This window comes from Pleurodeles waltl, chromosome 1_2 (assembly GCF_031143425.1).
Source record: "Pleurodeles waltl isolate 20211129_DDA chromosome 1_2, aPleWal1.hap1.20221129, whole genome shotgun sequence".
Lineage (NCBI taxonomy): Eukaryota > Metazoa > Chordata > Amphibia > Caudata > Salamandridae > Pleurodeles > Pleurodeles waltl.
The window spans coordinates 263,191,986-263,206,509 of record NC_090437.1 but is presented as its reverse complement, the minus strand read 5'-3'; the positions used below and the strand labels follow the sequence as shown (position 1 = coordinate 263,206,509).

Here is a 14,524-nt window from a genome sequence, read left to right as displayed (position 1 = left end):
CTGCTTCCCTCACGCAAGAGCACAGACACATTTTTATCGAATGTGACAGAATATGGCAAGCAGCAGCTCATAACCCCAGTTGCATCCCTCATTCGTTAACCCTGGCTTCTAGATTGAAACTAACATAAACAGCATGCCTGCTCTAAGCTCCACCTTTCAAACAATGTGTTGTTCTACATCACATTATCATCACGCAAGGCAGCCTGCCTTCACAGGCTAAGACATGCAACAAGCCCTAGAAGCAATGCAGAGGCTAAATGTAACATTAAACTCAATGCTGGAAACAGGATTTTGTAATTTTGTTTATAGATGGGCCATATTTAAACTTCTTAAAGAAAGCCATTTAATCTTGAATGCCACAGTTGAAATCAAAGGGCGATAAACAATGAAACTCTGTATTTCGAGCTACTAATCTATAGACAAAAACATGCATATTATGTTATAGAATGAATGTGCCCGGTTTTATAAAACATCTTTCACAATTTAACCGCAGATCTTAATCATAGGCTTTGGATCTGACAAGCCTGTTGGCAAGAACAATCTGGGGTACATCCTATACATTTATACTGTAGATACCAATATTAGAAAGGTGTTACTCACCATGTGACTTCAAGAGTCACTGTCTGAGAACTCATGGGTATGTATCCTATGCCTTAACCCCTGTCCACACCCAGGGAAATGTATTTTCAAACTTAATAATAGCGATAATTATATGAAATCAAACTCACAAAGTCCAAATAGGATAATAGAGAAATATTACTTCAACATCAATCCATGACCAACTAGTCACAACACTACTAATAGCAGAACAAATGTACACTTCAAAGTCCTTAAAATGTACAAATTCAAAAAACCTATCCAAATCCTCATATACCACTGCCACCAATAAAAACAACCCACACAGACAGGAGGAAGGCACGGAAGTGACGCTTGTTTTCAAGTCTTTGGGCCTGATTACAACTTTGGAGGAAGGTGTTGATCCGTTCCAAATGTGACGGATATACCACCAACAGTATTACGAGTTCCATAGGATATAATGGACTCGTAATACGTCTGGTGGTATATCACATTTGGGATGGATTAACACCTTCCTCCAAAGTTGTAATCAGGCCCTTTGTTCGCAAAAGTCACATAAGACATTTGTGATTGTGGGCCTATCAGAAGCTAGATTCCCCAGGACACCACCAGCTATCCAGGAAATTAGGGCACCACCAGCTATCAGATGGTAGTAAGTAGGACAATAGTTACTCGACCATCACTTACAGGCTTGATGTGAAGCAAATTGTATGACCCAGCCTACCTTTCCCATTCTTTAATATTTGAAATGGTGGATCCATCCCGATTTCCATTAAAACTCTTCAGTTAGAGTTAAAAATACCACATAGGATATTGCTTAATTACACATATCAAATCTACCTTTTTAGCCAATTTGATGGGTCGCTGTCTTGTGTACTGCCTCCAAATTGGTTAGAAAATAGGTATCTGTACGTTTTTGTTCAGCAGTCTGTCACTAGTACTGAGAGAGTGAACACTGGAACGACTTTTAGTTCAAATTGGTGCCTACGGACATGATAGTGGATTTGGGAAGTATAGCTTCTCTCTGATATCAAGAATGTAAAATGTCTCTAGAGAACTCTCACTAGCTTCATAACAATTATACCTCTTAAAGGTGGGGGTCATTTTATTTTTACATTAGAAACAGACATGGGTGTTTTTTCTAAATCCTACTGCAGACTCCCTCCTGTCTCTCCTCTTGAACCAAAGAAAATATTTCAACAGAAGTGATTCTGCATTATCCTTTTTCAACTAGCATTATGACAAGACATCAATCAAGAGCAGATAAAAATTCCCAAAGCTTACACAGTTACTGATATTGCTCTATACATGTTAATATTACTGCGGCTCTCATATCCTCAGCCACTGGAAATGTATACTGTTCTTTATACGTCATGTCTCTTTACTGAAATATTTTGATGTGGTAGGTAAGCAAATTTCACCTGATAATATTTTATTCCTTCCTAGATTCAAATCAGAATGTCAATGTGCTTCAGGTTGCATCTGCTATTTGGGAGGTAATCTCATCTCATCGTGTGTATGTTTGACTTTGACTGCATTAAGAAAGATAGTTTTTCGAGAGCAGATGAACTTGCTTTTTAATATCGTCCCTTATGTGTGTACCTTGGGCCATATGTACGAACACTTTTTCCCATAGACACAGAATGGGTAAAAACCTTTGCTACATGTGGCCCCTTGTCTCTTACTAGAATTGATCAAATGTCCCACTCAGCAATCAATACCACTTTTAATTAAGTAAATGCAACTTTTAAAATGAGTTCTTTACAAAACATACTTTCAGGACAGCGGTGAGATACATATATTTGCCCAATGTACACTTATATCCTATTTCCATTATTTCCTAAGCCTCAAATGTATACCTCTACCGGATACCCCCAATAACTTCTTTAAAGTCAATTATTCCAAAGGTACCTTTAAACCATTAAGATTCTGCAAAAAGCCTTTACACTTTTTTTCCAAGAGATCTTCTCTGTTATACTATTTCCTGGGACTTTGCCAGGAACACCACTACCATGTTCATTTGTTTCAGATAAGATTGGTCTCCCTCTTTCAGATGGAACAAGAGATTATACAACATACATGTTAAGTGTGAAATACTGTTACAATTAAGTGTGCATATTTGTACACCTTGTGTGACTGTAAAATACCTAAACATTACACTTCTACAGTTCTATCAGATGTTGACTGATTTCAGTACTTTCAGAAGTCTTAGTGATGGTCATTGATGTCAGTAAACAAAAGCACAGGATTTTAAATCCCTTCAGAGATTAAAATACCTGAAAATCTCTTAATTCCCAAAATACAGCAGCCTTAAAACTAAATGCTTTGCTCGGAGTTTTGGCAGATGGGATATCCTGTCAAAACATGGCAGATGTTCTGTCAGCCCTATTACAAGTGCCAGACACTATAATACACTTATAGTAAGGCAGAGGCGCATTCTCCAAATTTGTAATGGAGTGTCCGGGTCTGACAAATTCAAAGAAATGGCCTAAATTTTCTTTCCCAGAAATAAACTACAGTTCCCAGAACTCCAGGCCACACTTCTTTCAGAAGGCTGTAAGAAATGTCCAAGTAATCACCCATTGACTTTTAAACTCTTTTTAGCTCTGCTGTTAATTATTTTACTAAAATTATAAGAACAATATACTTACTTATAGGGGTCTTTAGTCACTCCTTTAAAAAAAATCAGTCTCTTATTGTGACATCACGTTTGTCTTCTTCACGTTTATCTTACTTCAAGGGGAAATACGTCTTATGACTCAAGCCATTGGCTAATGTCATTAATAGTGTTGACACTCTGCCCTTTAACAAGTAGCAGATCCACAAATAAATTAGTGCCAGGAATTTCTCTGGCAATGTGTACACTTTGAGACCAAAAAATATTTTAGCTTTCAGCCAATGTGAGTTTTTAGGTTGATGAGTGGCTCCTGGTAGTGTCTTCAACAGAACAACCATTGACGAAGCCAAATGATGACAGTCACCACCAGACCTATGGGTTTTGCCAGTGCATGTTTACTGCTAACTGGAGGGAGTCATTCTTAATTTCTCAGAGGTTGTGTCTACATATCTGTTTGTATTTATTGCACAAGAAGTATGACAAACATATGTGAAATTAAATATGTTGGCTATTTGTTGTTAAATCGTGCAGTTTCTGAACATATAGTTCCTGCAGCACTACAGGTTGCAACTTCTCTGCTTCACTCCCAATGAACAATAGCCACATCCTTTGTTTTCACAGCAATGCAAGTGGAAAAATTCTGAATTATATGCAAAAATGAAATTAAATATTTATAAATAATGAATAAAGAGGGCTTCCTGGTGGCCTCCGTAGGCACTTCAAAAAGTTATTCAGAATGTGAAGGTTGGATCAGAATTATCTGTGAAGGAAATACAATCAGAGACATATTTATGAGCTCTATTGCATTGGACTTGCACCACGCAGCATGGTGCAAGTGGGATGCAACTTAAAATAGAGATTTATGAAGCTTTGCATTGTCTGGAGTGGCTCCATAAATCTAGAGTAAGGCAACGAATCACAAATTGCTGCATTGCCTTACTCTGCCCTTAGAAGGCATCCCATGGGTGTTGCATGGGTGTTACCACACAACTCCCATGGTTTTAGATGCCTTCTCAGATTTACCAGAAGGGTGAGACCTGAAACTATGCCAAAAAGATACACCTTCTCAGGGTGGTGTAAGGAGGAGAAATATCTTTATTTCTCCTCATTAGATCCTCGCTCTAAATGCATCGCAGTATTGGTTTTGTACAAGAAGGTGCCCCTTCCTGCACAAAAGCAATTTTGTATGTAGCGCAGGTGCCCTTGCACTATGGTGCAAAGGTGCCTGCATTGGCGCTAGGCAGCCCATTGTGCACCAGGGCAGGGGAAAGGACAGGAATGTGCTGTATTGCCTTAAATACGGTGCATTCCTGCCCATTTCCTGTAAAGCAGTGCAGCTAGGTGACTGGCTGCACTGCGTCACATTCTCATGAACAGACCCCTCAGTTTCAGGAATAGTTATCTTGATTCATTCTTGGCACATGCTCTGGTGTCTGAAATTATACAGACAACAAACTATGATGCTTAATCTAGTCAGTAGAACCTTAGACCAGGAGCCCACCACCATCTTGCATTCTTTGTGTTAGAATTAAAATTGGGGAAAGGTCAATGCACCACCAAGGATCCTCCCTCTGGAATCTACTGTTCTGCAGCTTTGTTATAAAACCGACAAAAGATCTTTCTTTAAACAACTGAAAATCCATCTATTCTGCCACTTGTTTGTTTTCTTTCTCCAGTGCAACCAGCACTTTGTAGCCTGATTTGCTGATATCCGCATGGCAAAATATCTATGTAGTGTTTTGGCATCCACAGCGCTTTAGAATTAACCCCTACACTCACCTGGGCTTATTTTGTCAATAGCATGTGTTAGATACAGAAATGTCACCAACAGCAACAAAAGAAGATGAGGGATAAACGTGTGTAATGAGAACAAACCTTCATAAGTATAATATAACATGTCAACACAGTCCTTGCAAAAGATGATCAATGTAGTCTTTTTATGTTATTATGAATACAGCCCACATCACAATATAAAGAAAAATTAACACTGCTTTTTGGGTAATCACTGTTTGTTAACTTGATAATTCAATCATGTTAGTGCATTGTCTTGTCATTTACATTGATCTATTTTGAATACACATAGGCCCTGATTCAATAAGGGCTTGCATTGCCCTTGCATCATGCACGTTGCTACAAAGCAATATAAGTCATTCAGTCAGATTTACTAAGACATGCAAAGCCACATTGGGTGGATCTGCGTGGCTTAGTAAATCAAGAGTAACACAAGGCAGTGAAAGTTGCTTCCATGCATTACTCTGCAATGGGAAGGCGTTCCATGGGTGGAGTGGAGGTGCTTCCATGCACCCACCCTTGGATATTGCTGCATTCTCAGAGTTACTAAGAATATTAAATGAGGGTATGCATTAAAATAGTATGCCTTCCCAACCTTGTTGTAATGAGGAGAAAAATGTTTATTTTTCCTTGCTATTTCCTCTTTCTGCTTTTGGTTCATTCTGCAGCACATATAGAAAGAGAACAATTTCTCTGAGGATTGTTTTTGTGTAGAAAGGTGTCCCTTCCTGTACAAAACAATCCTGTGTGTAATTCAGGACCCCTTGCACTATGGTGCAAATGTGCATGCGTTGACACTAGGCAACACTCAAAGTCCGCGCAGGGAGAGAGCAAGCATGCTTCAGATCTTAGTAGAAATGGTGTATTCCTGCCCTCTCCCTGTGATGCAGTGCCACACTGCAAGTTGTCTTGCTGTGTTGCATTACTTTTTAATAAATCTAGTCCATGATGTCTATTTTCTTAAAGATGGAAGCCAATAACAAAGGCAAAGATGATGACTAGGACTCATCACAAAGAAATAAAAAGATTGCAGATGCTCACAACAAGCTTTTCATATTCATAAAAATAATTTGTGTGTCTTACCTTCCTGGACTGCATGGAAAGGGTTGTTGCCGTCCACAAATGTCACAGAAAATGTGATCTTTTCAGTCTGCAGGATATCTTCGTTCTGGTTGAGGTCAGCAATGGCCATTCGAAACACTTCATCATCCCTTTTTGCAGATTCATCAAAAATTGCCCCTAAAAAAGCACACATGCACTTAGTTAGATATTACTCAGCAAGAGGATGAAGCAGAAAAGACTGACGCAGACAGAGCTGTCAGAATATTTACGGTCGCTGTCAAAATATGTCTCCAATTTTAATAAGGTATGGTAAGCCTTGATTTCCCAGTTCCTGAAATGCTGTAAGTGGCCAAGATCGGGGCCATGTTGCTATGGTCGCCTTATGAATGGCAGGTGGCAGTCTGTAGCCCGTGGGTGCAAGTCTTCTTTATGTACATTCACAGCAACAAATTTATATGACAGGCTGGCAGATCTGGGAAATTTCCATCTTGTACACTCATATAGGTTGACACATAAATGTTCCAATGACAAAGAATGTATGCTGCAAAACCGCATATCTTATGACTCATTTTAGGACCATAGCAGACAGCAACTTATTCAAAATTAAGAAGACTTCGTGTCACCCTGATTTATATAGAGCTGGCCAATGAAAACATTTTGTTGCCTAATTTGGATACTGAACATATGTTGCTTGTCTCCTGTCCACCAAGAATTGTGAGGCCTGTGCCTAAGACTATATTCTGCACAGCACATTAGTTATACTTATTTATATAAAACGCAATAACATAACATAACATGTCGATAGCTGCAAGCATTATAGTATTCCTTCCTTTCTCTTCACCTAGGTTTCTCTTCCATAGATGTGTTCTGCCTTTATCTTCCTTCTCACCTTATCTTTCTACTTTAAGATTGTACCATATCATTAATTAATTGTGAATCACGTGGAAGGTCAATCGGTAAATAAGTGAATAAGTCAATCAGTAATTTGAGCGACCTAAGTACCCATCCCAGTTCTTGGAAATAGCATGTAGGTATTTAAACGAGAATACGAGAAATACAATTTAAGTGCCTAATTGATTTTCGACTTAAAACTCAGTTAAAGCAATTTAGCTGCGTTGTACAGGACCGGTATTTGCTCAGATAGTGTATTCAACGTATGATTTCATTGGTGCTAATCCCCTAAGAAAAGCATTATGACGACTTCAGTGTTTTGAATATTTGAATATGGTTTTTACATTCTGGCGATATCAAATTGACAGGCAGCCACCTCACCACTGATATATGGGTCAAGTATATGTAGTAACCCTCGTGTCGGCATTATACGTAATTGCATTGTAAAAACGTACAGAGGGCCTAACAATGCAAACAGACCGCCCATTTACTGCGGGATACTCTTTCCTGCCATATCGATGATTTCCTGAGTAGGCGATGACGATGTACTTGATCTCTGGGGATAGCCTTGAATATTTCAGCATTTTATTGAACGTTCACAGAACATTTTGCTTTTGTAATCGCATATTTTTCTAATCATTTCTCAATTTAAAGTAGGAAACTGACTTTTTTATAATTAGATTATAAGTGATTTTGTCAGAAAGCAGTGAAAAATGGACATGTTTGGTTTCAAATGTATTACTCTCTGCCCATAATCCCTCTTAAATATTCGTCTAACATATGTACATTAGCAAACAAGGAGTTATATACCATTAATATATTTAATTGTGGATAATAAAATATGGTGTCATAATCTCTCTTTTTAAGGAGACTTGCTGCAGGTTTTCCTTTTATTAGCAACAAAACTAACTGAATAATTACACAATGAATGAAAAGTCTATCTTATTCTGCCGAAATTTGGAAACCATTTGCTTCAGCTAGGGCTCAAAAAGCTGATTAACTGAATACAATAATATCAGATTTAAGCATTTATACTAACAGATTAAATACTTCATAGAAATACTAAGTTTCTGTGAAATCTACTTAAGCAATCCTCAAAAGTACCCCATAACTCCCACTTGTTACTTTACAGAACATTTTTATATGATGTTTTCTGAAGTGTACTTGCGTGATTATCCTAGCATATCTAATTTCTATACCTCTTGAATACAAAGCGTGCACAGAGGCTTAGCCCGTTGGTTGATTCTAGACACTTAGGCCCATATTTATGGGCTTTTGGCAGAGGGCAGCACAGCAAGTCAACTTACTGCACTGCCCTGTGTCAAAGGGAAAGGGCAGGCATGAACCATATCTATGGAATACAGCGCAATACTGTCCTTTCCCATTGCTCTGGCACCATTTTTTCAGCTTAGTGCCAATGGAAGCACACTTGCACCACGGTGCAAGGGTGTCTGCGTTGTAGGCAGGATTGTTTTTATGTAGTAAGGGGCACATTCCTGTACAAAAACAATCCTGTGAAGCTTTTCTATTCTCTATGTGTGCTGCAGAATGACAAAGGCACTAAGTAATGTGGGTGAAAGAGGATGTGGATGCCTGCTGCTGATGTGTTTTACGATGCATAACCACAATCCTCTTGATTTTCCTGATTAATTACTACTCCTGACAAAGTAATGTGGTAAGAGTGGGGAGAAAGAGGAATATAAGATGGTAGATAACCCATCCCACTTGTTGGAGACACCAGTTGTGACCTATTTCCTTCATCCACATACGGGCACAGCAGGCACCACCAGCAGTAGTCAGTAACTCACTCCAGATGAGCTAAGCAAAACAACAAATCTACTAGACAATGAACAGAAAAATTATACATGTCTAGTGTACCAGGTTCATTTGCTAAAGGGTATGGTGTAATAATTAAATGAAATCATGAATCACAACATGTATTTCCATAGAGGTTGCAAATATAATGACTGCTTTTGAATAGGCTATGTGATTACATGAAACTTTTCTACCATTCTCTAAAGCCTGCACAGCGTTTATATTTTTGTGAATATGGCCATTGACATCAGTTTCGTGAGTTAATGTGACACTGTGTGATCATTCAGATCTCTTTCTAGGAGTCATTTGAGATTAAAACTGGTTCTGTAGAATGGGACAGCTCGCCTCCCCATCATAATATTACCCACTGATTCTCATGTAACCTTCCTGACCAAAGACCTTAGAGAGGTTTTTTAGATGGCATTAATATGATTCACTACACAGTACTATTTTCCCTCACATTTATTTTAATCTACTAAATGTTGGACCTCTCCGTCTCTGCAGGGTCAACCCCAAACTTCTTGCCATAACCTCTCCCATTTTGCTGAATTCATTTTTGTTTGCTTTAGGACTCTGTGCCATTTACCACTGCTAACAAGTGCTCAAGTGCTTGTGTTCTCTGCTTTAAATATGGTAACATTTGCTTACACCCAATTGCCACATTTAATTTACTTGTAAGTTCGGAGTAAAGTGGTGCTACATGTCCCAAGGGCTTGTAAAATAAATACTACTGATGGGCCTGCAACATTCATTGTGCCACCCACTTAAATGGCCATTTAAAAAATATCACAGGCCTACCACCACAGCCCATATACAGTTTTAAACTGTTTATTTTGCCAGCTCAAAAAAACTTCCTTTTTAATACATATGTCACTCCTAGGGTAGGCCCTGATCAGCCCATAGAGCAGGGTGAGTTTTATTTAAAAATGTGGACATTTTACATGTGCATGTAGTGAAAAACTCTTAAATTCGTTTTTCACTATTGCAAGTCCTACCTCTCCTACAGGATAATATTGCTTTACCTTATTATTTAATAAGTGATACATTTAATTTAAACCCCTTTTTTTGGTAAAGTTGGAGTTTTAAGTCACAATTCTGAAATCCCACTTTCAGAAAGTTGGCATTATCTTGCCCTAACCATTTGGTGCCTGCAGCCTATTCCTGGGTCACATTACTAGGTGAAGTTGACAGTTGGGCTTGGTTTATTCCTCTCAGATAGCCACACAATAGAAGGTATAGGTGTTGACAGGAAGGGTCTTCCTGACTTGATGAGAGGAGGCAGAGATGTCACCTTTCACACTTGCGCTTCTGAGATACTGGCTCAGCTCATACACAAAGGACTTCACACTAGCCTATTGTGCCTGCAGACAGACTGAGACCAGGACATGGAGGCAGGGATTTTCAGACACAACAGGAGACTTCAGAAGTTTCTTACACTTCAAAGTGGGCACCAGGTAAAAAAGGGGGCCCACAAATCAACTCTGAAGTACACTACTGGCCTGTGGATACTAAAGAAGATGCTTGAGCTCTGCCCTGAGGTCTCAGGAGGAAGACTGGATCTGCACCTTTCATCCCAAGTGTAGCGACAACCAGGGTTAGCTGACTGTCCTTCTGTTCTGAGCTACAAGGACAGAATAAGCTGCAGAGGCCTCTCTGCAACTGCCCAGTTGACCTAAAGCAATGGACGTGCTGGACCTGCAATCGGACCACCCTGTCCTCAGCTGAAGTATCTGCCTGATCCCCAAGAGGTGCCTACCATGTCCTGGACCTTGGCGTGGCATTAGTTGAGCTCCTCCTAAAATAAAGGTAGAATTTGTGAAGTGTTGGGCTCTTGGTGACTGTGAAAGGGCCAGTTCATAGCAGGATCTTGCTGCCTGAACCAACCACTATTGTGAAGCTCCGGTGAACCTGACTCTTTACAATACAGTGACCACCAGTGACCACAGGCAACTTGAGATCTGCACTTCGAACTACTGCATCAATAGCTCGCAGTGACTGCCAACGCAAAGCTTCAGCAATGACAATTGAGATGCCTGAAAGGATCTTCGTGCTACAGCGATGACCTTCTTTGACGTCTGGCCTGCTCTTTGCACTGGAGCAACGACCATTGGGGTGCTCTCCCTGCTCCATGCGGCCTCCTCCGTCATGAACGGAACTCTTTACATTAGACTTTTAGACTGTTACTTTGTCAGCAGGATTAGCTTGCACCTGTATCTGACAGGCGCTCCATCGCTTTCAGCCTGAACTTGCGGCTTTCACCTGGTTTCGCATGACTAGATAACCACAATTGGCGCTTTGTTCTTTAGGCCCTAGTCTTAACTTAAATCTTTGAAATTAAATAATTCCAGTTTTACTGATTGGATTTATGTCTTTTTGATATCAAATAATGTAATACATTCGACTCTATTTTTTTTGTTTTGTGTTTCCACTTTGTTACTGTCTGTGTGCTACATAAATAATGTATTCATTGCCTCTAAATTAAGCCTGACTTCCTTTGTGCCAGGCTGACAGAGGATTAAGCAGAGGTTAATTTACTGACTTTTTAGGATTTACCAAGGCAGGGATTGTGGCTGTAGCATGAGAAAGATTCCCCCCCCCCCCCAAACAACAACACAGTTTCTCACACTAAATCTTTGTGGTAACGTGAAACTTACAATAAGACAACTGATTATATTGTACTCGTTCAATTGTAGAAACATATCCCTATTCCTGGAATGGAAGTACCACTAAAACACACCAATTTCCAAAATATAATACTAACATGTGGGTGGCATATACAGAGAACATCTCAAACAATCCATTCATACTGATTTAGTCATATTACAAAAATGTATATGGGGGAACATGAGAAATAATGTGAAAAACTGTGTTTTTTGGGTGAATTGTTAGAATAGATGGTCTGCTGTGTGGTGAGCTCAGGGTGGGCGTCCACTTGTTGGTAGCACTGCAGAGTAGCACCGGGGACTAACTGACCCTTCTATACAGTAACATTGCAATTTTTATTATATATGTTCGATGTATGCTTAAATACATATGAAATATGCATTTAATGCATAATGTAGATTTTCCTAGTAACTTATGACGGAAAGTCTTAATTTTATTAAAGACACGGAGGCGAATATTATGCGTTGCAGTCAAGGGTACACTCTATGGTTTGTGGTTCTTTGCTATTGGTCCAATTTTTGGTTTTGTTTTGCTCCCATTGGTTAGTCTGCAACTAACCCTCTTGGGAGTTGTAGTTTCTTGACTGCTGCTGTTTAAATTAAAGTAAGAAAAGAACGCATAATAGAGCCTCCGGTCTTGTCATAAAATTGTCCAAATGTTAAACCAACGAAGATTATCTTCAGAACAAACATAAATTCTACTTACTTGTCACTTATGTTCACAATGCTTCCTAAATCACATATCGCTCACTCACATCTTAAGTCAAGTGTGGAACTTTCAAAAATAAAATCACTCCTGCTGCTCTGGATATCCTACCCTCTTTTTGCACAATCAGATGTTAGATGCAAAATGTATAGTTCACAAAAAAGTGATATGTCCTGTATGGTACTCTGAATTGCTTCAGGAATTTCTTAATAACTACACATAAGTATGTAAATGAAAAGTATATGAACTCAAAGTACGTACTGCAAATCACAAAACATTTCTAACTTATGTTATTACATTTCCTTGGTGGGAAATAAGCCAGAACTTGGCAAACACACATGTTGCCACTGCATGATGACAGCAGCTTTGTGGGTAAGGTAATGCATGAATAAAATATATGTGCATATTTGTTGTGTTACATTTTGCTGTGGTTGGGAAGTTTTAGTTGTTTTTTTTGTGCTACTGTGTATTTTTGCTGTACTATTGCCTTGTGTGATGGCTGTGTTTTACTATGACTGCTATGTTCTGTTTTGTTTAACTTAATGTTTTATGTCTGTTATGTTTTTATTGTGTTATTATTTTGGTTTTTGTTATGTTATTGTGTTCTGTCGTTCTCTATAAAGTCCCACACTACTTCAAAGTTTCAGTGACAAACAACCATTTTCCGCTGTCTAAGGTAATAACTAGGGGTAGGCCTGACATGTAATTTTGTGAAGCATAATTGTGCAAAATTATATGCAACTACACAAAATGAACCTCTTACCAAAAAAACGAACCCAAGGGGAGTCCGGTTAAAAATTCAACTAAAAAGACATAATTTTGAGTTCATTTCCAGTTGCTTGTGTTCAAAACACTGCTGTGCATGTCCGAATTTGCAGTTTTGCACTCAAACGTTACCCAAATGGTCAGCTCAGGTAGGAAATCTACCTGAAAAATTAGTTCACTATCCATGTTAAAGGAACTGCTGCTCAAGTTCAAAATACTTCCTTTCCTGTTCAAATGTGTAGTTTCATGCTCAAAAATTACCTAAACAGTTCGCTCGATAAACTAGCTCCCTGAAATGCCACCATGTTAAAAAATTACCAGCTGTTAAAAGTTTTCCCCAAAATTACACAATGCTGAGTAACCTTTGGAATTTCACATAAATCTTTTTTTACTCAGAAATACCAAAATTATGCCAATTACTCCAGAATAATTACAAATTACAAATTTGCCCAAGTCTAGTAATAAAATAAATTAAAATAAAATAAAATAAAATGAAGTAAAATAAAATAGTAAAATACGGCTGCAGCAGCTCCTCCACCATGTAGCACACCAGTCACCCCTAAATTGTGGCAGCTCAATGCTCACTATGTGATGTGGCTCTCTGTTGTTTTCGATGTTCATAGACAACAGTGTTTAAAAACCTAGGGCCCAATTCATAAAGAATCTTATATTACTTTAGAATACTCATGGCTTGCTACTAAATTTCAGCAGCAAACAGTAAATGCTCCCGGCTTATACGTAAGTTCAGTAGTAAACAAGGATTACTGTAAAAGTAAATCACACCTACTCACAACAAAATATTTCCAATTTAGGCCTTTTATATTTGTTTTATTGATTTGAAAATGTAAAATAAGGAAGAATCCAAATGAGTCTAAAGTAATCAGTTAAGGAAAGGATGAATGTTACAGCCAATACGCCTGCATTTGATTACAGGGGCCTGACAGGGGGGACTGCAGTTACCGTTGTGCACTGTGCCAGAAGGTGCTGACACCCATTTTTCCCTGCCTGCTGACCTAGTGCTGATAAGCGCTCCAGCGCCCCCTCAGGCAAGGACACAAGCAGGAGTGTTCGGGCACATGCCCTGATGAAGACCAGGCCAAGAACAGGCCCGTCTGCACCGATCAGAGCCAGGAAGAGGCTGGGCAACCCCTCTTGACCCCTTAATTTGTGAGGTACTGTCTGTTCATAAATTGGTTTCTTTTTCCTTTATTCTTTATCCCCTCCCATGGACTTACATTACCTTGAACTTAGCCAGAGGTCTGGTGCTGATAGACTAACTAGTATGTATTTCTTACTTGCTAGTATTGCTCAAATAATGTGATACATCAAGTCTTCATAGGGGCATCTATCCCTTAATACTTGTTGAGCAGTGATGTGGTTTTGCTTTTATTTTTCTGTTTATTGTTGCATTAAGATTTCCTTCTAAACGAGTAATCCTTTCTCAAACTTAAATCCCTGATGCTGTGGTTTACCTCACACCTTGATATGAGGAATTTAAAAGCTACTGATAAACTGCCCGAATTAGGTAACACTGAAAAGCAACCAAGACGCCCAGCAGAAAACTGTACTGTTGTCGAAATAGACATATTGATTGAAAAGGTTGAGGACCTCCTGGCTAAAAAGAAAAATGGAAAAAAA

At 38.9% G+C, this 14,524-nt stretch overlaps 1 protein-coding gene across 2 annotated transcripts in view; it reads right to left on the bottom strand.

Moving 5' to 3' along the window:
* GRID2 (glutamate ionotropic receptor delta type subunit 2) overlaps nt 1-14,524 on the bottom strand; it is a 2,834,743-nt gene that overhangs the window by 2,373,683 nt on the left and 446,536 nt on the right. For both annotated transcript variants that reach the window (XM_069238009.1, XM_069238018.1), the window contains exon 2: nt 6,068-6,223. In XM_069238009.1, coding sequence (XP_069094110.1) covers nt 6,068-6,223 — 156 coding nt within the window. The remainder of the gene's footprint in view (nt 1-6,067; nt 6,224-14,524) is intronic.